This window comes from Polypterus senegalus, chromosome 8 (genome assembly GCF_016835505.1).
Source record: "Polypterus senegalus isolate Bchr_013 chromosome 8, ASM1683550v1, whole genome shotgun sequence".
Lineage (NCBI taxonomy): Eukaryota > Metazoa > Chordata > Cladistia > Polypteriformes > Polypteridae > Polypterus > Polypterus senegalus.
The window spans coordinates 61,255,451-61,281,711 of NC_053161.1; the positions used below are offsets into that span (position 1 = coordinate 61,255,451).

At 40.7% G+C, this 26,261-nt stretch overlaps 1 protein-coding gene across 1 annotated transcript in view; it reads left to right on the forward strand.

Annotated features, from left to right (window-relative positions):
- The window catches only part of LOC120533980 (ADP-ribosylation factor-like protein 8B-A), a 52,715-nt gene extending 27,045 nt beyond the window's left edge, over nucleotides 1-25,670 (forward strand). The window contains exons 5-7 of the mRNA XM_039761156.1: nucleotides 12,961-13,028; nucleotides 13,371-13,441; nucleotides 23,255-25,670. Coding sequence (XP_039617090.1) covers nucleotides 12,961-13,028; nucleotides 13,371-13,441; nucleotides 23,255-23,304 — 189 coding nt within the window. The 3' untranslated portion in view covers nucleotides 23,305-25,670. The remainder of the gene's footprint in view (nucleotides 1-12,960; nucleotides 13,029-13,370; nucleotides 13,442-23,254) is intronic.
- Nucleotides 25,671-26,261: the final 591 nt, after the last annotated feature.

The following is a 26,261-nucleotide window of genomic DNA, read 5'->3' on the forward strand; positions in this document are numbered from 1 at the left end:
TCACAGACCTTTCTTCTCTCTCTATTGCTGCTAGTCCTTCTTCTTCCTCCCGACTCTGGCTCCCTGAATGGAGTGAGGCGGCCCCTTTTATAGTGCACCCAGAAGTGCTCCAGGTGCTTCCTGATTAACCTCCTTCAGCACTTCTGGGTGTGGTGGAAGTGCTGCTTTTGAATCCAGAGCTGTCCAGGCACCCCCGGCGGTGGCCACAGAGCACAATAGGTTGGAGCTTCTAAGCCCCAAGCCCGTGGCCCCTATGCAACCCAGGGGGGGGCTGCCGTCTCATGTTCCGGGGTATAAATTGCCCTCCTCCAGGTCTCCCGGTATGGCATGATCCCCGGCCATCCATCACAATAAATACTGTATATATATATATATGTATATATATATCTTGTAATAACTGGAGACCAGAGGCGTGAAAAGGTTTGGGGCAGCCACCCGTTTAATGCGGTTTCCCGGCTGCAATAGAATTTGAGACATATCAAAACAGTTGTTTACACAACAGAGTCCAAGACAGAACTGCCTGCCTAAGCAAGGCAGTGAGCTTTATAGCTCAGAGGGCGGAAATGATGTCGTCCTCTGGGCCGGAACTGGAAGTGACATCACCCTTGGGGCGGAACCGAAGTGACCTCATTCTTGGGGCGGAACCGGAGGTGGTGTGTCCTTCCTGGAAATGGCGGCTCCTGGTTGGATTTCCCGGGTAAGACCTGCAGAGAACTCAGAAAGAGCGTCAGCGTACCCGCCCTGGGCAGATGTATAAACAGTATTGTCTAAGCCCTTCAGCTGCTTCCCATGCACACGTGTGTGACAAGCCTCCCCTCAGCCCCGACCCGTCGGGTCGGTCGACCTGCACCGAGAGGTCGTGGGCCCGGGAGAGGGCATCGGCGTTGGCATGAAGGGACCCCTGTCATGAGCGAGCGTATATTTGTACTGCTGCAGGTCAAGAAACCACCTCGTGACCCGCGGATTCGACTCCCTGTGAAGGGCCATCCACTTTAAAGGCGCATGATCCGTCACCAGAGTGAACACGCGACCCAAGAGGTAGTACCGCAGCTGCGTCACCGCCCATTTGATCGCCAAAGCCTCCTTCTCCACCGCCGCGTACCTGGTCTCGGGTCCAACAGTTTCCGCTCAGGTACATAACGGGTGTTCAACACCGTCGGCGCTTTGGCTCAACACGGCTCCCAAGCCTGTGTCCGAAGCGTCCGTCTGGAGGACAAAGGGAGAGAAGTTAGGGGAGATTAAGATAGGTGCTGAAGTCAGAGCCCTTTTAAGTCACTGAATGCAGCCCCGCTTTATCAGACCATACCACCGTATTAGGAGCTCTTTTCTTTGTCAAGTCGGTCAAGGCGCGCTCTCTCGAGAAGCGAGGCACAAACCGGCGGTAGTACCCGCCAAACCGAGAAAGGATTGGACTTGCCGCTTGGTTTGGGACGGGCCAGGCCATTATGGCTTGCAACTTGGAACACTGTGGCCTCACAGTACCCCGCCCACTAGGTAGCCCAAATATTTGGCTTCTCTCAACCCAAGTAACATTTCTTGGGGTTGATGCGAGCCCGCCTCCCAATGTCCGTAATACTGCTGTGACCTGCTGTATGTGCTCCTTCCAGGTGCTGGAATAGATGACAACGTCATCCAGATAGGCAGCACAGAGCGAGTTATGGGGCGGAGCACTTTGTCCACCAGGCGCTGAAAAGTCGCAGGCCCGTGTAACCCTAATGGAAGGACACGATACTGCCAGTGTCCGCTAGGAGTGCTAAACGCGTTTTTCCTTGCGGACTCCGTTAAAGGAACCTGCCAGTACCCCTTTGTCATGTCAAGTGTAGTCAAGAATTTGGCTGGTCCCAGTCTCGAGGAGGTCGCCCACGCGAGGCATGGGATAAGCATCAAATCGGAAACTTGGTTGAGCCGACGGAAGTCATTGCAAAACCTCCAACTGCCGTCAGGCTTAGCAATCAAGGCGATGGGGCTGGACCAGGGACTACTACTTTCCTCGATCACTCCTAGTGCCAGCATTCGCTTGATTTCCAGTTCCACTTCTACTTTCTTTGCCTCCGGGAGTCTGTAGGGTCGCTCACGGACGATCACCCCGGGTCAGTCACTATGTCATGCGCAATCAGAGAGGTCCGACCTGGCTGTTCACTTACCACCTCTGGGACCGGCGGATAGCTGCTTGAGCTCCTGTCTCTGTCTGGGAGATAGCTGTTCGCGAAATTAAGGGCACTTACTTCGCGAAGAGAGCAGGGCTGTCGGAGGAGGGATCGGGATCCCTCTCCTTCCACGGTTTCAGCAGGTTTACATGATATATTCGCTCAGCTGGTCGGCGATTGGGCTGTTTCACCAAATAGTCGACCAATCCCTTCCTCTCCTTAATTTCGTAGGGGCCTAGCCAATGTGCGAGCAGTTTAGAGTGTGAAGTAGGAACCAATACCATGACGCGATCCCCCGGTTGGAACTCCCGGAGAGTCGTACACGGTCATACAGGCGGGCCTGTGCTGATTGTGCCTCCTCGATATGACTTTTAGTATAGGTCTTATTACATCAAATCTATCGCGCAACTGGGCGATATACTCCAAAATGTTAGTGGAGGGCTGTGCCTCCCCTTCCCAGCCCTCTTTTAAAATATCTAATAAGCCCCGGGCTGTCTTCCGTATAGTAATTCAAAGGGAGAGAACCCGTAGAGGCTTGAGGACTTCCGTAGGCAAAGAGGACAAGGGGGAGGAGTTGGTCCCAATTCCTCCCATCCTTGCTGACTACCTTACGTAGCATTTGCTTGAGAGTTTGATTGAATCTCTCCACTAGCCCATCGGTTTGAGGATGATACACGAGGTTTTAAATGCTTTATTTTCAGTAACTTGGCAGTCTCCTTGAGCGTTTCCGAGGTGAAAGGCGTTCCTTGGTCCGTCAGGACTTCTCTAGGAATGCCCACGCGTGAAAAGACTCCTACTAGTTCCGTGCAATATTTTTAGTGGTAGCCGCGCAATGGAACGGCTTCAGGGAATCGGGTTGCATAATCCACGAGGACGAGTATATATTTATATCCTCGGGCTGAGGGCTCCAGGGTCCTACTATATCCACCCCAATCCTGTCAAAGGAACGTCAATAAGGGGAAGGGGAATCAGAGGAGCACGGTCCTTCCTAGGAATTTGCCGCAGTTGACACTCCGGCAGGAAATGCAAAAGCGCGAACCTCCTCATTAATCCCGGCCAAAAAACGGAGCTTAATGCGCTCTAATGTTTTATCGGAGCCGAGATGGCCTCCAAGAAGGTGAGAGTGGGCTAACTTCGCAAACCTGCCGCCGGTAGGTCCGCGGGACTAGCAACAACTTCCGGACCTTCCCTCATGTTCAGCAACCCGATACAATAATTCATTATCCATGACAAAGTGAGGTCCCTGTGGCATGGGCAAATGCGTCGTTGGCGTTAACGAGAACCACTGCATTCTTTATGTGCTTCAGAGAGTCGTCATTCCACTGTTCTCTCTTGAAAGAAGCCGGAGTCGCTCTAAACTGAAAGTGCAACTCAGAGAGCGGGTCGGTCTGACCTCAAGGGGCGGAGAATCCTCCTCGCTGCCGGGGCGCTAGTGGATGACGTAGTAGCCCGCGACGGTCCGGGAGTATCTTCGTCACTCTCTTGGCCTACCGCCCCACTCCCTGTCGGCTGATTACACGGTGTGGAAGCAGCTTGAGATGAGTCTTTATCATCTATAACGAGGCCAAAAGCTTTTCGGGGAATGCTTTCTAAACTACGCGTTACTGTCAGACCAGTCCCGCCCGAGGATTACGGAAGCGGAGGATCCGGTGTACCGCTCGTAAGCCGAAGGGTTCCTCCGAGACATACGTAACACCGGGCGGTATTGTACGGCGGATATCTCCGTGTATACATTTTAGACTGGTCTTTTTAATCCATTGTTGCGGTAGAACAAAACGGCGAGCAACGACAGACACGCTACTGCCGGAATCAAACAGCGCTGTTACCATATGTCCATTAATAATAAGCTCTCCCGTATGTTCATCCGCCAGGGGATTGCTAAGGGCACACAAACAACCCCGCCATTGTCCCCTACGGTCCGCCTTGTTCCCCGACAGGTCGCAAGCCAGACGGCCCGGCGACTTCGGAACAGGCTCTGGATTGCGTGGAAGGGACTGCTTTGTAGGACATAACTCCGGGTAGTCCACAGAGCGGCTGGTCTGCCCTCCCGGTTTCACAGCCGGCCTCTGGGTTGCAGGAGCTGTAGCAGCTCGTCCAGAATGGAATTCTCCCCAGGCCGGCTGGGCAAATTCCTGGGGTATTCGCTGTAGCAGCAAAAAACAGGCCACTTGCTGCACTATTTGCAAGGGGGTCAAATCAAATGGCCGTAGCCACTCACCCACCTGTTGCCAGAGAGCCATAGCCTGCTCTGACAGCCCTTTCGTTGGGTTAAACTCCCAGTCTATTATATTCTTTACCTGCCGGCCTGGGGACAGCCCATCGTTAACAGGGACCTTGGTCCCGATGGGCGGCTCGGCTTTCCTACCCAGAAGAGCATACTGAGCCACTCGTGTGTTTTCCCAGAAGCCAGCCCACGCCTGTGGGTCCCCTCTACCTTCTCCACGAGATGGGTTGGTAGCCCCGGGTTATGCTCGTGGAGCAGAGCCTGCACCGCGTCCTTCCTGACCCTCCGGCGCACTCCCTGCCCCGAAACTCGGCCCCGGTACTCACCCACCTGGTTCCTTGAAGGTCCGTGTCCCGGTTCTTCGGGGACACCATCCTGCCGACTACGCCACTGTAATAACTGGAGACCAGAGGCGTGAAAAGGTTTGGGGCAGCCACCCGTTTAATGCGGTTTCCCGGCTGCAATAGAATTTGAGGCATATCAAAACAGTTGTTTACACAACAGAGTCCAAGACAGAACTGCCTGCCTAAGCAAGGCAGTGAGCTTTATAGCTCAGAGGGCGGAAATGATGTCGTCCTCTGGGCCGGAACTGGAAGTGACATCACCCTTGGGGCCGGAACCGGAAGTGACCTCATTCTTGGGGCCGGAACCGGAGGTGGTGTGTCCTTCCTGGAAATGGCGGCTCCTGGTGGGATTTCCCGGGTAAGACCTGCAGAGAACTCAGAAAGAGCGTCAGCGTACCCCGCCCCCCCCGGGCAGATGTATAAACAGTATTGTCTAAGCCCTTCAGCTGCTTCCCATGCACACGTGTGTGACAATATATATATATATATATTTCATGTATTAAGCTTACACGTATCATACTGTTACTGTATTTGTAAAGAAGGGTTAAAAGGGAAAGAGATTTGTGCCACCCTATAAAATTCAGCTGGTGTCCTATGTCAAGAAGTATAAAGTTGGGTCTGGTCCAGCACATCTAATCAGTTAACCAATTTCAGCATTTTGTTTTTATTTTTTGATTGCATTTCACAAGTGATTTGATCTGCATTTTTTGTGTGCAAACTAAGGTTTATTTTTGAGCATGTAACTTTGCACTCACTGACAGTCCCATCTATGTTTTCAAGTGTCACATGTGTCTGAAGGTTGCAGTTCTCCCTACGTATTTTAAACAACTTTTCATCGGTAAGAAGGATTGAATCAAAAAACCATCAGAATTCTATTAAACCAGCAATTTAATAAATATACTATATAAGGAAAACTTAGTTTACCCAACCTCTATTACACAAGTAGTTTAAATACAAACATTTTTTAACTTTATAACTTGAACAGGCAAGCTTCTAACTTTATATTTGAGCACAAGGCTCCCAACATGTTAAACATATTTGTAAAAATATAACAGGTCAGGTAAACAACCCTTAATTATAAGTATTACAGTCCAGAAGTTCAGCAAAGCAATAGTACCCAAGATTTTAAATTCTGACAGTGAATATTCAGATCATTGACCATCAGGCCGACGTGTTTTGGAACTGTACCCCTTCATCAGACCCGGACAAACTAGAAACTAAAAATAAAACATTTTCACATCTAAAGACAATATATAAATCTCTATTGCGAAAGGGTTATTCACAAAAAAATCTACCAGAAGCAAAAGATATTGGAACACATCTCAGGCAAGGCATCTACAATTTAAAATGATGGACATCACTATTTAAAGAACACTAACTAGTTAATAGACTCTGCACATCAATGGCCCAGTACATTCATTAATTTCACTTTGGAGCTTGCTTAAGACCACATAGCCTGAGGAGCATAATACAAAGTAATAAATTGAAACAACCCCCAAAATTACACAACAGAGCATATACAGTATAATGTATACTAAAAGCTTATAGTGCAAAATCAACAGACTTTTATTTCTTTTCCTTTGGGGAAATATCTTCCCTGTTCCCCACAAGTACAACACAGTCCCACAATACTGATCAAACCCTTTTTTCTTTTTCTTTCTTTAATTCTCTTTCTCTCTCTTTTTCTCCTCTGTCGCCTCCACTCATCTCCACACAAGCTTTGTCATCCAACTCTCGACTCTGGCTCCTTGAACGGAGTGAGGCCATAGACATATATAGGTAGACGCCGCATTCACTGTGTTGCCCAGTCGACATGATACATCAGCGCATCCACCATATTGCAAAAGTGCCATTTAAACTAATACAGGTAGATGTGGAAATTCGGTTTTCTGATAGAAAAACAATAACGATTAAAACAGTATCATTTACATACAACAGATTTTGGCGAATAGTTTAAATGCAATTATTTATATCCATTTATACACTAAGGATGAGAATTATTGAGACGAAGACTTGATCAATGTCTGAAAGTCAAAATAGTAAGACTGCAACTGGCAGTCTGGTCTTTCTTTTAACAGTGAAATGATACACTCAATAACAAAAATAAACAATTTTATTGTATACAAATTGGCTTAATAATTTCTGAAAACTTTTCACTCATTCTGCTCTCAATCTCTCTCTCTCCCTCTCTCTCACACACACACAATGTGGTTACTTAAATATACATAGGATAGGGTCTAAAATCCTTGAAACAGAACTGTCTTACATAGCTTTTTCCATTTGTTGCCACTCTGTAACTTGAGAGTATTCAGTCTGGCAATATGGTGCAGCCTTAGTTTGTGGAAGACAGACACAACTAAAGACATGAGCATAAAATAATGGTTGTCAATTTCAAACTGTGTTTCCTCAATGTGCTCCTTGAAAAAAGACGCATCATCTGAACCAATCTCAGCCCGAACAAACTGATTGATCAAAGATACACTTGCAGCTTGCCCTAATGTCGACTGTCGGATAACACACTCAGCTACTTTGACCACCTTAACTGTACCCTCAGAAGTAATCATCAAACCTCCTTTGTTTTTTAAAGTGAGAAAGCGGTAGCTTTGATCATATGATGCTGGTACAGCATCTGTTACCAAACTAGCATCACAGGACAGCTTTCTCAAAATCTGTCGAATGACAAACCCTGAGATGTAAACAAGGGCATTTTCCACAAGGCCACCAAAGTGGGTTGGTAAATAGCTATGGTCACACAGTTGCAGGGATACACAGTTGCTGCTGCTGGTGTAGAGGACATCTGAACAGCAGACAGGGAGACAGTCTTATCCTGTGCTGCCACGTTTCCACATGTGCTTGGAGAGGCACCATGAGACGACGAAAAATGGCCTGAAATTGACAAGCTGAAGGGTTGTTGTTCCAGCCCCCTAAAACACACATGCACCACTTTTACAGATCTTTACACTTTTTCAGTTGAATTTCTTGGAAAAAAAAAAACTGCACTGCTAGAAACAGTTTGGCTTCATAAATTGTACAAAGTGATAGATTTACATGCTTGTCTGTCTGTCCCCACAAAGTCAATCAATCACAGCTGTTGCCATGGTAACCTAGCACATGAATGCATAGCTTTGCTAGCTTAGTCTGGCATAGCTAAAGTTAAGATTATAAAACAGGATTTTCTAATGGCCAAATATAACCAAAACAATTTTGTAGCCTTACCTATGAAATGTAATCCCCCCGGGATCTGGTTTGATGCGTGAGGCATCTTTATCCACTGCTTCACTCCACAGCAGTGCCACTCACAATATGACGCCAACGTTGATGTGCGATGCTGCTGGTCATGCGGCGTCTACCTATACATGTCTATCAGTGAGGCAGTCTCCTTTAAAGTGCACCTGGAAGTGCTGCAGGTGCTCCTGGATCCTCTTCTGGCAGCACTTCCGGGTAAGGCGGATGCAATCCAGGGGGGTTGACCTAAGAAAATAGGCTGCAAACCTCTGACCCAGAGTCGGCTGTAGTTAAGGATTTGCTTTGATTAACTGGTCTACTATTATATAAAATCATGCAGTGTCACTACATTAACCAAGATCCATGATTATTTTGTTTTTCATCATGTTGGGTTTATATTAGTGGAAACCCTGACCAGATGTTACCAGATGCCATTTTGGGGGACCTTGACTTAAAGTTTGGTAACCTCTGATCTCAGCTATTCTGATTACAATGACTGAGATTACAATGGCTTTTGATTTAAAACCCTCCCAGATGGTTCAAAGGACAAAACTGTCAATAAACGTATTGCGAGAAAACTGAAGTACAACATCCTTGGCTTATCCCTTAGGAGCAAAACATGCATGATGCTGCTGTTAAAAACTCAATGTTAGGCAACAAAATTCATGATTGTACAACCGGATTGCATCAGGCCGCAGACTTCTAAATATAGTTGAAGATACAGAGTTGGTAGACATCATTCAGCAAGGTTGGACAGTTCTTACAACTTTCCTTTAACTCCGAACAATTTTGTCACGTATTAAAGATTAATGCGAACGGCTTGGAAGTCTGAGCAGCTAATTAGCTGTACAGCAGTCAAATACTGCAGATTTGCTGATGTGCTATGTTGTATTGCTGTTCAGCTGCTGTCTGATGGTCAGTTACAGATGTCAATAGGTAGACACGAGGGAGATACCGTCTATCACCCAGTAGCTAGCTGTCCACCACTAAACTCATTGCGTCTTACCTTTTGACCCACTGTTGAATTGGCTCATGGAAAACACTGTGGGTACTCCCATGGCATCTTGCCACAAAATCTGTAAAAAGTCCATAGTGATTGCAAAATTACCAGTGCATTCAATGCAGAGAACCTTTATTGCAAGGCTGGGTGTATGAATGAGTATAAGCTGTAGCCAACTGGTTTAATTTAAATAATGTGTGTTGGGTTAGTGGTCTAGTGGTTAAAGACACAAAATGTAATCTATGTTTTTTTGGGTTTCTTTTTTATTGCAGTCATACTATCTCTATCTAGATGTATCAATTATCAGTTCCTGTCCCTCCCTTTTCTGTTTTCACTCTTTTCCACATAATTAATCACAGCACAGAGGATGCCACCATAAAACTAAAGCTATGTGCAAACTTAGAACACTGATTGCTCAAGACTTTTAAAGAGTATAGAAATATTAACTTATAAATGTGTAATTATTAATTGTCTAAATTATTTAAACAAATTTAACAATTTATAAAATGCCATACTTCTTCCTTTTCTTCTTACATAGATTCTTTATTGTAATTCATCACAAAATATTATAATCTCATTATAAATCTTAGTATTCCGAAAGTTCAAAGAGCTGTCATAACATGTAGCTTGCGGCTATGGTTGGTACATGAGAAAGCCAGTTATCTAGTCTTAGCTCTGGGTGAATCCTTATGAAATAAGCATTTATGTTTGTTAGGAAGTTGTCATACTAATTGAGATTATGTTTATATTTGAAATATGTTTTGGATATAAACTGCTCAAAAAAATTAAAGGAGCACTTTGAAAACACATCAGATCTCAATGGGAAACAAAATCATGTTGGATATCTACAGTGGTGTGAAAAACTATTTGCCCCCTTCCTGATTTCTTATTCTTTTGCATGCTTGTCACACAAAATGTTTCTGATCATCAAACACATTTAACCATTAGTCAAATATAACACAAGTAAACACAAAATGCAGTTTTTAAATGATGGTTTTTATTATTTAGGGAGAAAAAAATCCAAACCTACATGGCCCTATGTGAAAAAGTAATTGCCCCTTGTTAAAAATCACCTAACTGTGGTGTATCACACCTGAGTTCAATTTCCGTAGCCACCCCCAGGCCTGATTACTGCCACACCTGTTTCAATCAAGAAATCACTTAAATAGGAGCTGCCTGACACAGAGAAGTAGACCAAAAGCACCTCAAAAGCTAGACATCATGCCAAGATCCAAAGAAATTCAGGAACAAATGAGAACAGAAGTAGTTGAGATCTATCAGTCTGGTAAAGGTTATAAAGCCATTTCTAAAGCTTTGGGACTCCAGCGAACTACAGTGAGAGCCATTATCCACAAATAGCAAAAACATGGAACAGTGGTGAACCTTCCCAGGAGTGGCCAGCCGACCAAAATTACCCCAAGAGCGCAGAGACAACTCATCCGAGAGGTCACAAAAGACCCCAGGACAACGTCTAAAGAACTGCAGGCCTCACTTGCCTCAATTAAGGTCAGTGTTCACGACTCCACCATAAGAAAGAGACTGGGCAAAAACGGCCTGCATGGCAGATTTCCAAGACGCAAACCACTGTTAAGCAAAAAGAACATAGGGCTTGTCTCAATTTTGCTAAGAAACATCTCAATGATTGCCAAGACTTTTGGGAAAATACCTTGTGGACTGATGAGACAAAAATCGAACTTTTAGGAAGGCAAATGTCCCGTTACATCTGGCATAAAAGGAACACAGCATTTCAGAAAAAGAACATCATGCCAACAGTAAAATATGGTGGTGGTAGTGTGATGGTCTGGGGTTGTTTTGCTGCTTCAGGACCTGGAAGGCTTGCTGTGATAGATGGAACCATGAATTCTACTGTCTACCAAAAAATCCTGAAGGAGAATGTCCGCCATCTGTTCGTCAACTCAAGCTGAAGCGATCTTGGGTGCTGCAACAGGACAACGACCCAAAACACACCAGCAAATCCACCTCTGAATGGCTGAAGAAAAACAAAATGAAGACTTTGGAGTGGCCTAGTCAAAGTCCTGACCTGAATCCAATTGAGGTGCTATGGCATGACCTTAAAAAGGCGGTTCATGCTAGAAAACCCTCAAATAAAGCTGAATTACAACAATTCTGCAAAGTTGAGTGGGCCAAAATTCCTCCAGCGCTGTAAAAGACTCATTGCAAGTTATCGCAAACGCTTGATTGCAGTTATTGCTGCTAAGGGTGGCCCAACCAGTTATTAGGTTCAAGGGGCAATTACTTTTTCACACAGGGCCATGTAGGTTTGGATTTTTTTTTCTCCCTAAATAATAAAAACCACCATTTACAAACTGCATTTTGTGTTTACTTGTGTTATATTTGACTAATGGTTAAATGTGTTAAATGATCAGAAACATTTTGTGTGACAAACATGCAAAAGAATAAGAAATCAGGAAGGGGGCAAATAGTTTTTCACACCACTGTATATTGATATGGACAGTTTAATGTGTTAGGAACGAAAGGATGCCACATCATTGGTTGGAAATGAAAATTATCAATCTACAGAGGGCTGAATTCAAAGACACTCCAAAAATCAAAGTGAAAAAATGTTGCAGACTAGTCTATTTTGCTGAAATTTTATTCCAGCAACTCAAAATCGTACTCAATACTTGTATTGTCTCCACGTGCTTGTATGCATGCCTGACAACGTCAGGGCATGCTCCTAATAAGACGACGGATGTTGGCCTGGGCAGTCAAGGTGCTGTTGTCTAGCCTTTAGAGGTCTGTACATCCCTCCATGGATATGCCTCCCCAGATCATCACTGACCCACCACCAAACCGGTCATGCTGAATGATGTTACAGGCAGCATAACATTCTCCACGGCATCTCCAGACCCTTTCATGTCTGTCATTTGTGCTAAGGGTGAACCTGCTCTCATCTGTGAAAAGCATATGGCGGCAGTGGTGTACCTGCCACTTCTGCTATTCTATTCTATTCTTGGTGGAAGTGAGCACAGGACCCACTAGAGGTCGTCGGGCCCTCAGGCCACCCTCATGAAGTCTGTTTGATTAACAACCCCCTCTGCTACTTAACTGAACAGATCAATATCCCAGACATTTCTTTGACTTGTTGCTATATTCAGATTAAAAAGTGTTCCTTTAATTTTTTGAGCAGTTTATAAGTGTATGTTTCAAATTCTTGGGGCTACATGAAATCATTACATACACCAATCATTAACATGCTTTTTTCATAATATATCTTTAAACTTTAATATCGAGCAAAACATGTCAGACATCACTGAATTCCCAAATAATGATGAAGCAGTTATTTATCTCCTCTGTTGTTTCGCATCTCCACCCCATTCGCCCTTCTTTTCTTTAGCGCACAGAGTTCTATTTGCCAGCTAGTCCAGATTTACATTTCATGAAGAGATTAACTTTGGACCATCAAAAACAGAGTAAACATCTTGTCAGAAGGAGTGTGTTACAACTCCAGACAAATGAGAAAGACAACATCAGCCAAGATTTTTACTTATGCTTGTCCTTTGATTATTTTCCCAAATATGAATCACCATAAACAATACCACAGCTGCATATATTCCAATAACTATACATGCCATAAAAATGCAAAAAAGGAAACAAAAAAAAAAAAACAACTTGTTTTCTGTGTATCTACAATGCATTGTAACAAACATATGGCAATACGCACAGTATTTCACCAACCTCTAGCGAGCAACATTGCCAAGTACATTAAAGGTACATTATAATTTCAGATACATTGTTTACTTGTTTCTACATGTTGAGGCCTGGTAGTTTGAGCAACTTACCCGTCTCACACAGTGATTTACTAGTGGATATTAAATAAGAAGCTACAAGCATTATATTCAGTAGACTTGATAAATAATAAGTTAATTTTAAGTTTCCTCAAAAGCTTCTGAAAGTTGAATCTTTTGATATTTACATTATTAAGTGCTATTGTGTGTGATGTAATCTGTTCATGTGTTGCTTTAAATGTTATGTAATAATGAACTATTCAATTTTCAGGTTTTAGTCTTAGGCAACAAAAGGGACATTAATGGTGCTTTGGATGAAAAAGAACTTATAGAAAAACTGTAAGTAGCCCAAACACCGAAGAAGGCATTTTGAACTGAAAGCATCTTATAATTTAGATTTCATAATGTATCTTGCACTGGCATGTAAAATTCTGTCTTCCGTTCTCACACTATTCTCTCTGTCTCTCTCTCTCACTTTTTGTCTAATCTCAGTATACTTAGATTACCACTTCTATCAAACAGCTTAGAGTATATTTTGACACTGAACATATTGCCAGATGTATTATAAATCTTCCTAATATTTGCACTGTCACCTACAGCAATGCACAGAAATTGTGGGTACTTCCACAGCATGTTTTTCTTGTTAAGTGTAATTGCAAATATTCTTGTGACATTTTTCAGGAACTTGGTAGCAATTCAAGATAGAGAAATCTGCTGCTATTCAATATCTTGTAAAGAGAAAGACAACATAGGTAAATAAAATGTTTCAAATCTTGAAACGCATTTAATATGTGTCATTTTTACTAAATTCATATGATTTGTTTGGCAATTTAGCTATTTTTTGACATTACTGTTTATTGGCTCATTTTCAGCATTGCATTTCTCATGTCAGTCCCTGCTGCTATTCAATATCTTGTAAAGAGAAAGACAACATATGTAACTAATTTAAATGGTTCAAATCTTGAAATGCATTTAACATGTGTAATTTAGTTTTTACTGAATTTATATGATTTGTGTGGCAATTTAGTTATTTTTTACAGTTGTATCACTGTTTATTGGCTCATTTTTCATTTTTTTTTGTATTTCTTATTCCAGTCCCTCTAATGGTTGGTTCTTACTTTGCTGACAATCCAATCATAATAAGCTCCAGTATCTATTAACCTGTACTGAAATAAGCAGGTTTATAAAGTGGATAGATGGATATAATATCTGTCTTTTAAAATTCCTAAAACATTTACAAAATTAATCATGCATATTTGTACTGATCAACAGGATAATATATTTTTCTTTGTGAGCAAAAATTTTCAGTTACATTACCCTCTGACTACTTAATATTATGCAATATGTAATATTTTTTGCATTACAGAACACACCTGAAAATGTACTTATTAAGTGGAATGTTTATTTAATTTAATTAAATACCTTCATTTTTAAAGGTGAATAGATTTACTGTGTGTTGCTCATGACTGGAAATTTTAAAAAATTGCATGGGGAGTTTCACCTTCTTCTTTTGGCTGCTCCCATTAGAGGTCAACACTGCAAATCATCTTTTTCCATATCCTTCTGTCTTCTGCATCTTGCTCTGTTACACCCACCACCTGCATGTCTTCTCTCACCACATCCATAAACCTCCTCTTAGGCCTCCTCTTTTTCTGTTACCTGGCAGCTCCATTCTTAGCATCCTTTCCCAATATATCCAGCATCTTTCCTCTGTAGATATTCAAACCAATGCAATCTCATCTCTCTGACTTTGTCTCCAAACCGTCCAACCTGAGCTGACCCTCTAATGTCAGCTAATCCATCCTCGTCACACCCAGTGCAAATCTTAACATCTTTAACTCTACCACTTCCAGCTCTGTCTCCTGCTTTCTGGTCAGTGCCACCATCTCCAACCCATATTACATAGCTGGTCTCAGTGCTTTCCTGCACACCATCCCTTTCACTGTTACTGATACCTGTCTGCCATTATTCTCCACCCTGTCTGCACTCTCTTCTTCACCTCTCTTCCACATTCCTCCCAGGTATTTAAACTTGTCCACCATTACCAAATCTGCTCCTTGCATCGTAACCACTCCTCTGACATCCCTCTTATTTACACACATGTATTCTGTCTTGTTCCTACTGACCTTCATTCCTTTCCTCTCTAGAGCATATTTCCACCTCTCCAGGTTCTCCTCTACTTGCTTCGTACTCTCGCTACAGATCACAATGTCATCAGCAAACATCATAGTCCAGAGAGACTCCTGTCTAATCTAATCTTTCAACCTGTCCATTACCATTGCAAATAAGAAAGGGCTCAGAGCCAATCCCTGATGTAATCCCTTGAATGCATCCGTCACTCCTACAGCAGACCTTACCATAGTCACACTTCCCTCGTACATATCCTGTATAACTCTTACATACTTCTCTTCCACTGCCGACTTCCTCATATAATACCACAACTCCTCTCTGGGCACCCTGTCATATGTCTTTTCTCTTTCTGGCCTTCTTTATACTTCTCCTTCAATACCCTCAGAGCAAACATTACATCTGTGGTGCTCTTTCTTGTCATGAAACCATACTGCTACTCACTAATCGTCACTTCCCTTCATAACCTAGCTTCCTCTACTCTTTCCCATAACTACATGCTGTGGCTCATCAATTTTATCCCTCTGTGGTTACTACAGCTCTGCATATCCCCTTTATTCTTAAAAATGGGTACCAGTACACTTCTTCTCCACTCCTTAGTTATCCTCTTACTTTCCATGATTGCATTAAACAATCTGGTTAAAAACTCCACTGCCAGCTGTCCTAAACACCTCCATGCTTCCACAGGTATGTCATCTGGACCAATGGCCTTTCCATTCTTCATCCTCTTAATAGCAGTCCTTACTTCTCTCTTGCTAATCTGTTGTACTTCTTGATTCACTATCCACATCATCCAACCTTCTCTCTCTCGTTCACTTAATTTATCAGCCTCTCAAAGTACTCTTTCCATCTGCTCGACACACACTCCTCACATGTGAGTATATTTCCATCTTTATCCTTTATCACCCTAACCTGCTACACATCCCTTCCAGCTCAGTCCATCTATCTAGCCAATCGGTACAGGTTTCCCTCCTTAATGTCCATCCTCTCATACAGCTCATCATATGTCTTTTCTTTAGCCTTCGCCACCTCTCTCTTCACCTTGCGTCTTATATCCTTGTACCCCTGTCTGCATTTCACTGACTATCCCACTTCTTCTTTGCCAGCTTCTTCAACTGTATACTCTCCTGTACTTCCCATTCCACCACCAGGTTTCCTTTTCCTCCCTCCTCTGTGTAGATGTCATGCCAAGCACCCTTCTTGCAGTGTCACCCTTACTACTTCTGCTGTAGTTGTCCAGCTGTCTGGTAACTCTTCACTGCCACCCAGTGTCTGTCTTACCTCCTCCCTAAACTCAACCTTGCAGTCTTCCTTTTTCAGCTTCCATCATTTGATCAATGGCTCTAGCCACACTCTCCTCCTGTTCTTGATCTCCAATGTCATCCTACTGACCACCATCCTATGCTGCCTAACTACACTTTTCCCTGCCACCACTTTGCAGCCTACAATCTCCTTTAGACTGACCCTCCTGCATAGGATATAATCTACCTGTGTGCATCTTCCTCCACTTTTGTACATCACCTTGTGTTCCTCCTACTTCTTAAAATACATACTCTCCACAGCCATGCCCATCCTTTTCACAAAATCCACAACCATCTGACCTTCTGCATTCCTCTTCTTGACACCATACCTACCAATCATCTCTTCATCTCCTCTGTTCCCTTCATCATCATGTCCGTTGAAATCTGATACAATCACCACTTGCTTTCCCTTGGGTACACTCTCCACGATTTTATCCATCTCCAGGAATCTTTCTTATCCATTGCACACCCAACTTGGAGAGCATATGCACTAACAACATTCATCATCACACCTTTGATTTCCAGCTTTATAATCATCACTCTGTCTAACACTGTTTTCATCTCCAAAACACTCAATGACATACTGTTCTTTCAGGATAAACCCTACCTCATTTCTACTCCCATCCACACCATGATAAAAAACAATCTGAGCTCACTCCCGATCCGTCTGGTCTTCATTTCCATTTAGTCTCTTAAGTAAATAAGTGAACTTTATTGTCATTCATACCATACAACAATACAACAACGGATGCATAGCTGAACGAAATTGCGTTTCTCCAGGCTCAATGTGCAGACATATAAGACGTGTATAAAAGACAAGTGCACGTAAGTCAACATGCAGACATTACAAACATTTCACTTCTTACACGGAAAATAGGTAAGACAGCGTAAGACAGCACAAGTCAGCACAGTACAAATAATAAATACAAAAGATATATATATAAATGTAAGCCAGTCAGTGGGTGAAATATAATATGAAAGAAAATATTGCACATCGTTTCACAGTGATTATGTTATTGCACTATATGGATACAATATTTATACATAATATATACAATATATACAATGTAATATTGTACAATATTACAATACAATATAATATAAACTTAAGACCTATTTGTGGTAATAAAGTGTACAGTCAGAGAGCAAACGGTCAAAGATTATTTAACAGAGTTTAGTATTCTGATAGCCTGAGGGAAGAAGCTCCTGTTATATCTGGTCATTCTGCAGTGCATACTGCGGTAATGTTTTCCAGAGGGCAGAAGTTCAAACAGCCCATGTGCCAGGTGTGTGGGATCTTTTATGATCTTAATGGATCTGCTCTGGCAACATGAGTAGTGTAATTCTTGAACATATGGGAGTGAGGACCCGATGATCTTCTCCACTATCCTCACCACTCTTCAAAGTATCTTCTTTTCAGCGACAGTGCAGCTACCATACCAAACTGAGATGCTGCTGGTCAATATACTTTCTATAGTGCCTCTGTAGAAAGTTGTGAGGACAGGAGAGGGAAGGTTTGCTCTATTCAGCCTTCAGAGAAAATGAAGTCACTGTTGTTCCCTCTTGACAAGAGAAGTGGTATTTGTGGTCCATGTCAGGTCATCTGTAATGTGCACTCCCAGAAACTTGGTGCTTCTCACTGACTCCACACTGTTCCCATGGATTGTAAGTGGCTGGTGTGGCATGTGCTTTTTCCTGAAGTCAACAATGATCTCTTTTGTTTTGTTGACATTCAGAACCAGGTTGTTTTTTCCACACCAGGCAGTGAGTTGATTGACTTCCTCTCTGTATGTGGAGTCATCGTCATTACTGATGAGACCCACTACTGTTGTGTTGTTTGTGAATTTTATGATGTGATTCGAGTTGTAATTGGCACAGCAGTTGTGAGTCAACAAGGTGAACAGTAGGGGGCTTAGAACACAGCCCTGGGGAACTCCAGTGTTCATGATGGTAGTCTCAGAGGTGTTTTTTCCAAGACGTACTGTCTGGGGTCTGTCTGTGAGGAAGTCTAATAACCAGTTACACAGAGGGGTGCTGATGCCTAGTGGCTCCAGTTTCTTTACCAGGTGTTGTGGGATGACAGTATTGAAGGCAGAGCTGAAGTCAATTAAAAGCATCCTCACATGACTGTTCTTATTTTCCAGATGAGCCAGTGTCAGATGGAGTGTAGTTGCTATGGCATCATCAGTGGAGCGATTTGGGCGGTATGCAAATTGAAGTTGATCAAATGTAGCAGGCAGTCTGGATGTGATTTGATTTTTGATCAACCCTTCGAAGCACTTCACCATGATGGGTGTGAGTGCCATAGGGCGATAGTTGTTCAGTGATGATGTTGGTGATTTCTTTGGCAGTGGAATAATGGTAGTGGCTTTGAAGCACTGAGGAACAATGGCTTGTCTTAGGGAGGTGTTGCAGATGTCTGTGAGAACAACTGTAAATTGGTCAGCACAGTCTCTGAGTACACATCCTGGTATGTTGTCGGGACCTGCAGCTTTCCGTGGGTTGACCCTGCGCTGGACTCTCCAAACATCACCCACACAATATATCAACCTTCCTTCTCTCCATCACATAGCTAATTCTCTTCCCTTACCTGTCATACTGGCAAAGTTCCTACCCTCAATTCCACTCTTTACCTTCCTCCTCTCCTCTTGCCTCTGGACACGCCTTCCCCCTCTTCTTCTCCTTCTTCAGCCAACAGTAGCCCATTTAGCTCAGTTTCTGGCAGCACCCTGTTGGCTTACAGTGCTGGTGGGCGGTCATTGTTAACCCAGGCCTCAACTGATCTGGTATGGAGATCTGTATTGTTGTCTGCATATTGATCTGGTAAACTTTTACACTGGATGCCCTTCTTGATGTCAGTTGTGCTTGAAAGTTTGTGAACCCTTTAGAATTTTCTATATTTCTGCATAAATATGTTCTAAAACATCATCAGATTTTCACTCAAGTCCTAAAAGTAGATAAAGAGAAACCAGTTAAACAAATGAGACAAAAATATTATAATTGGTCATTTATTTATTGAGGAAAATGATCGAATATTACATATTTGTGACTGGCAAAAGTATGTGAACCTCTAGGATTACAGTTAGTTTGAAGGTGAAATTAGAGTCAGGTGTTTTCAATCAATTGGATGACAATCAGGTGTGAGTGGGCACCCTGTGTTATTTAAAGAACAGTGATCTGTCAAAGTCTGCTCTTCACAACACATGTTTGTGGAAGTGTATCATGCCTTCATTGATGGAACAATGAATTCTGAATTATATCAGGGAATTCTAAAGGAAAATGTCAGGACATCTGTCCATGAACTGAATCTCAAGAGAAGGTAGGTCATGCAGCAAGACAACGACCCTAAGCACACAAGTTGTTCTACCAAAGAGTGGTTAAAGAAGTATAAAGTTAATGTTTTGGAATGGCCAAGTCAAAGTCCTGACCTTAATCCAATTGAAATGTTGTGCAAGCACCTGAAGCGAGCAGTTAATGTGAGGAAGCCCACCAATATCCCAGAGTTGAAGCTGTTCTGTATGAAGGAATGGGCTAAACATCTTCCAAGGCAGTGTGCAGGAATGATCAAAAGTTACCAGAAACGTTTAGTTGCAGTTATTGCTGCAAAGGTGGGTTACACCAGATACTGAAAGCAAAGGTTCACATACTTTTGCCACTCACAAATATGTAATATTCAATCATTTCCCTTAATAAATAAATGACCAAGTATAATATTTTTGTCTCATTTGTTTAACTGGTTTCTCTTTATCTACTTTTAGGACTTGAGTGGAAATCTGATGATGTTTTAGGTCAAATTTATGAAGAAATATAGAAAATTCTAAAGGGTTCACAAACTTTCAAGCACAACTGTAATCCTCCTCATTTATTTGGGCTTGGCACTGACAGGAAGAAATACACTGGTTTGTGCATCCCATTTGGATGGTGTTGCATGGGAAACTTGAACGCTTCCTTCTTTAAATAGTGCGGTATGTAAAACTATGTCACTCTCTATAGGCCTGTTTTGGCATCAGAGGTAAAGTCATTTGTTTCATCACATTCTGGACTTGCAAATGTTACTACCAAAAGGAAATGGATTTAATTTTTTTAGCAAATGATGTTTTCCATTCATTACTGAATCTGTCTGATCCATCAGAACCTAACCTGACAGCATCAGGCACAATGCAAAAATTAAATCCAGAAACAAAAAAGTTAGTTCTCAAGCAGGACAAGAACATCAGTGAGAACAGAAAAGAACAGACTCCTCTGCTAATGAAATGTACTTAGTCACCTTCAAAAAATACTAGCTTCAAAACACATGTGCACTTCATGCTTTGCCTACACAGAAAAGGTATATGTTGTACACAGAGTATTTAATCTACATTTAAATATATTTGAATATACTGTATAATTATTAATATGAATATTTCTCTCTATTATAATAAAAAAATCTTGGGACGAGATGAGACTAATCCTGAGTCAAGACGTGACTTTTTGAAGAGACTTTTTGGAAGGAAGTCCCGCGAGACAGAGAATTTTACCATGAGATTCTTTCTAGTCGCTCCATACTTGACAACCTTTGGAAGCAAGTCACGTGAAGACGGAGACTTTTGCCATGAGATTCTTTCAAGTCACGCCTTACTTACAACTATTTTCAAACAAGACCACGATCATCAGGTGCATTCTGGCACTTAACCTGGACACCACCAGTCCATTAAAGGGCTTGCTTATGAACACACACACACACTTAAGAAGATCCAGTTTAGAATTACCCATTCATCTAAATATGGCAGTGAGAAACAATGAAGTCAAACACATTAACGCGAAAATTGTCACTTGGTTACATGTCAAATTGATTAAATGCATAGAAATAGACTATGCTGAAGCAGTTGGTGGTGATTGTGTGGAAGATGAAAACATCAATTTACAATATCCCATGGAATATCTTTAACCATTAACACCGTCCGCTCTTCAGCCTGCCGAATTACAGTTGAAAGAAGGATGTATTGCAATGTTACTACATAATTTATGTATGAGTGATAGACTAATGGAACAAGACTAGTTTATTAAAAATTGGTCGACCAATTCTAACATGTAAAATTTTAACAGGTGACAAGAAAGGTAATGTAGTATATATTCCGCGAATAATATGAGACACAAATGGAGATCTTGATATGCCATTTGTATTAAAACGTTTACAGTTTCCCATGAGAATAGCTTTTGCTTTGACAATTAACAAATCACAGAGACAAACATTTGAAATAGTCGGTTTATTTATTAGAGCATGGGTGTCGAACTCCAGGCCCAGAGGTCTGCAGTGGCTGCAGGTTTTCATTCTAACCCTTTTCCTAATCAGTGACCAGTTTTCACAGCTAATTAACTCCTTTTCCCTTCATTTTAATAGTCTTGTTTTTAATTATTCAGTCCTCTGAATTGATTCTTTTCTTCATGAAATGACAGCCAAACAGAAATGAGACATGAAACGAGCTGACAGATGACCAACTAAACTGGGGCTTCAAACTCCAACCAATTTCACTCCAACCAGTTCCTTAATGAGAAGCCAGTTCTTGCTGTTAATTAAACCTGTCATTTAATTCCACGGCTTGTTGCTGCTCTCCTTCAGCCACAGCAGACATTTTCAAAACTATTGATTTTCTGTTTTTTCTAAGAACACCATCAAAATGTTCTTGGTGACCTTGGAGATCAACGTTACTGAAACCCTTTATGTTCAAATAATGTGGTTAGCTGGTGATGTGGCAGCTTGTTTTGTGTCTCATTATTGTTTGGCTGCTAATTAAGGAAAAAGAAACAACTAAGGTCAAGTTAATTAAAACAAAGGCAAAAGAAGTTAATTAGCAGCAAAAACTGGTCACTAATGAAGAAGATGTTTAGAATGAAAACCTGCAGCCATTGTGGCCCTCCAGGACTGGAGTTTGACACCCCGGTATTAGAGAGAAAGAAACAACACAGAATCAAAATTCAATGCAATCTTGAAAAAAAGTTAATTCCAAATATTGTTTTAACTGAAGTTTTAAAGTAAAAGTGAAAATAATGCATATGTAACAATTCCCATGAAAATAACAATCTCTTTAAACTGTATATCCGGTTATCCAATCCCGGGGGTAGGTGAGCGAAACGAGCAGGGGGCGGTGCCCCCTAGTTTGTTTAATTTGAAATCTTACTTCTAGCAAATGAAACAAACTAACTGGATGAATTTAATTTCAGTTTTCAAAGGATTCACCTATGGGCTTTACATCCATCCGTACATCTTCTTTACCTGCTTATTCCAGGCAGGGTCACACAGAAGTTGGAGCCAGAAAGGACATACCAAACTTTACTAATTGAATTCTGGGAGGAGGATTTCTGTCTGTTGTAAAGCATTTGGTGGATCACAAGTGGGATGGATATCTTAACTATTTTTTTGTATGTACTAATGTAAAAATGTTGTGTTCTGAAGCATGTAAAAATACTTTAGAGGGAACATTGTTCAGAACACTGATAGGAAGGAAGCAGAATTACATTTATGTGATAACATAAGAACTAATTCTTTACCCAGACAGTCATGAGAGACTGAAAGAAACTGCCCAATAAAGTTAGTCTCCTTATTTTGCATCTTAAAGTTTCTTAGTATTTACATTTTTATCTGTGAGTGTTTGTTTCATTGTTGATCTGAAAGAAATTTACCTTAAATGCTCTGGAAGATTTTGAAAACCTGAAAAACTAGTAATATAAACTTGGTTACAGTAATGGTTGAATTCCTACCAACTTTTCAGGGTCATGCACTTTAATTCAGTTGTGCACCTGTCAGTTTTTTTACAAATTTTAGTACAGCTTTATATTTTCTGGTTTGATGATCTTATCAACATGCAGTCCTCTAAATTCACTTTAATGCTTTGAAAAGATTTCTCATAACCTCTTAATACTTTACAATATTGCCAAATATTTTAGTGGCCGGGGTAACTTATTCTTCAAATATATTCAACTGCATGTATGCTTTATCTTCCATAATCAACAATAAAACATATTACTTGTTAGCAAAAATCAGTGTTGCATTTATAATATGGAACTCCATGATTTGTTTATGCTTACTCATCAATTTATTTTATTAAATTTATAGGAAGATGAGTATTTTACTTATGTATTGTAAACTTGTGTTTTCAGATATTACACTACAGTGGCTTATTCAGCACTCAAAATCAAGACGTTGCTGAAGCATGTTTGTTGATGAAGTCAGCCTGTTGAGCCTTTCTTAGACACCGAAGACTTGGAACTTTCTGAGAAAAATTGTTATTCATGTCCCTGGAATTATATTTTAAAAAGCTTTAAGGAATGATTACTTGATGGCAGTTACTTAAGTAATTTAATGACTGCCAGAAAAAAAATAAGATAACTTAAAGAGACATGCTGCCTTTCAAAAAGGAACAAAGGTATTTAAGTACAGTCTGGGGTCAGTTTTTGCATGTGCTTTGTCATATGTGTTCTAGTGCTGTGCTTTATTGTTTTAATTATTTTTTAAAACAATTACAAAATGCACAAAATGCACAGGGAATTGATTAGTTTGTAGGATTTGTTTACAAAACATGCATTGCAGTATGATTTTATTTTTTGAAATCTAATTAGTATTCTTATGCTTCATTGCCTTAATAATTTTAAAGGTGTATGTAAAGGTTTTTAAAATACAATGCAGCATGGGGTTTTATTTAAATCTTTTTAGCTAGGTTAGTATTTTAAATACAACGTACAGCAGAATGTATAACACATTCCAGCCTTTATATGCTTTATTATTTATTTACTTTGAAATACTATGTTGTTTTTTCTCCTTTACAGCTACTATAAAATCTGTCTACTATCTAATCTAAAACCTAGCTAAATGACATAACTGTTTCCAGATAATCACATAAGTGACCAGTAGTTTGAAACAATAACCAAGGGAATTCATAGCCATCTTAAAATGGAGATATGCATCATTAGTACAGTTGTGACTTTTTTTTTTCTTTAAGTGCAATTAATACATTTGCTTAATATTCCCAGCAGTGATTTACTGTATGTTTTATTAAAGTAAAAAATTATCTTTATACAATTGCTGGTCTATATATATATAATTATAATTATATATATATATATATATATATATATATATGTATAATACTGCTACAATCACTGTAACCCATGTATGTACAGTATATTATTATTCAGTATGTCTTGATTGTAAATATTGCAGCAATTTGTTCATGCTAAAAGGATATTTTAATGTGTAGCTTTAAATATGCAGCAAGTAAATCACTGAAGCTTAACTTTTATCCTGTCATAGTATCAGTGATTTGTGTTTGTACACTTTTTCATACCAGTAAGCGATTCCTGGGGACAGACCCAAAGGGAGAGCTTTACAAGTGAGTGTAACCCATACTGTCACTACACATATCTACTCCTTTGGTGACAGACAGGAATTACTAGGGAGTGTTATGCCATATCATTGTGAGTGGTATCCAATAATTAACAGAAGGCAAACTGAAAGAAAGGTGGTTACAGGAGTCAATATGAGTCCTTCATTTCACTAGGTGGCAGCACATGATTTCTAACAATAACACACCTGCCTCCTCTTTAAGAAAGCAGGCATCCCAGAAGCAGTTCTTCAAGGCACGTTCATGACTGTATGCCCTGTGCCATCTTGTTAGTGTCTTTGTTCCAGGCAACACCTTACCAGCAAGGTAATTCTCTGCCTTGTTTGGTTCCCAAACACAGTCCTCAGTGCTTACAGAATCAGGAGGTTATTATTATTTAAGTGGATACTAATCAAAGAATGTTTTTAAATGTAACATCTTATTTTCCATAGATTTTGAGCTTATTTGCAGTTGCATCCAGGCTGTAGATTTAAGTATTCTGTAGTATGTGTGTTCCTTTATTTACGCAAATTTGGATTCTTTTGAATAATATTCATCTCAAAATTATACCATCTTTCCATTTTTAGTATATACGTTTATTCTTAGTAAGTAGATCTTAAAAGCCTATTTTTAAGAAGAGTGCAAATTGCACAAAATAACTGATTTTCTTTTACATATGGTTAAACTCAGATTTGTTAATTTGTTTAAGGGACAGTAGTTCTGTATTCAGAAATAAGATGAATTTTAATAATCCTAGAGTGAGTAACAAATTCTGTGCATATCATACTTTAAATGGTTATATGGGGAAAAGTATTTACTTAGTGTAATGATGGCCTGTGGTTGGAGTGAAAACCACAAAAACTGTGGCACCTGGGAACTGCACTTGGGAACTCTTACCTTAGAGTGTTACTTTTTCACCTAATACTCATGTCAAATGTTTGCACAGACATCAAGGTTTTGCAACTTACAGGTAAAGCTTATCCTGTACATTTCTTAGCATGCCTTTGGTGCAAACAGTATGTGTTGTATGTTCCTTTAAGGAAAAAAGATAATGAAACTGTGGCCTTAGTTTGGCATGTTTACAGTGATGATATAGTGTCTGTATTGTATATTTTCAAATAATGTAATCAATTGTAGGATTTCTAAGTGTAATAAACCTTACTTCATTAGCCCAATAAATGTTTTGTTATATATTATAAGCTGCATTAGTTATTAATAAACATGAAATAAAAATGATTGTGATTGTTAGTACAGTAATTCGTTTAGTAGCTCAAGTATATTTTACTGTTTAGTTGAATGGGGGTGCATATAATAGATAGTGCTTCTTTTTCAATTTCAGTCAAGACACTGTCTGTGTCAAGTTTTGTTCCGTGTCTGTTTTCTTTCTTTTTAGGTTCAGTGATGTCTCCATATTGGAGTAGCACAAGTGTCCACATGATGGATTACCATCCAATGTAGGTCTTGTTCCTGCATTGCACAGGATATTGCCACTGAAGATTCCAACTTCTTTAACCATGCAATTGGAATAACTGATTTAGAAATTGGATGAGTGGATACATGTACTTATTTTTAATGGTTATACAGTATATGGGTTCTTATTTGGATTCCTGCATTTTGTTTTCTTTTCCTCATCTTCTCCCATTCCATCCAGCAATAAACTGAAGCAAACAAGAAGGAGTTGTCTAAAATGCAGCCCTTGGTCCACTATAGACTAATCGATATTTTTAATTTTTATTTACTGTTCCTAAGTAGCATATCTCTTTAGGTGTTGTTGTAGCCCTTATTTT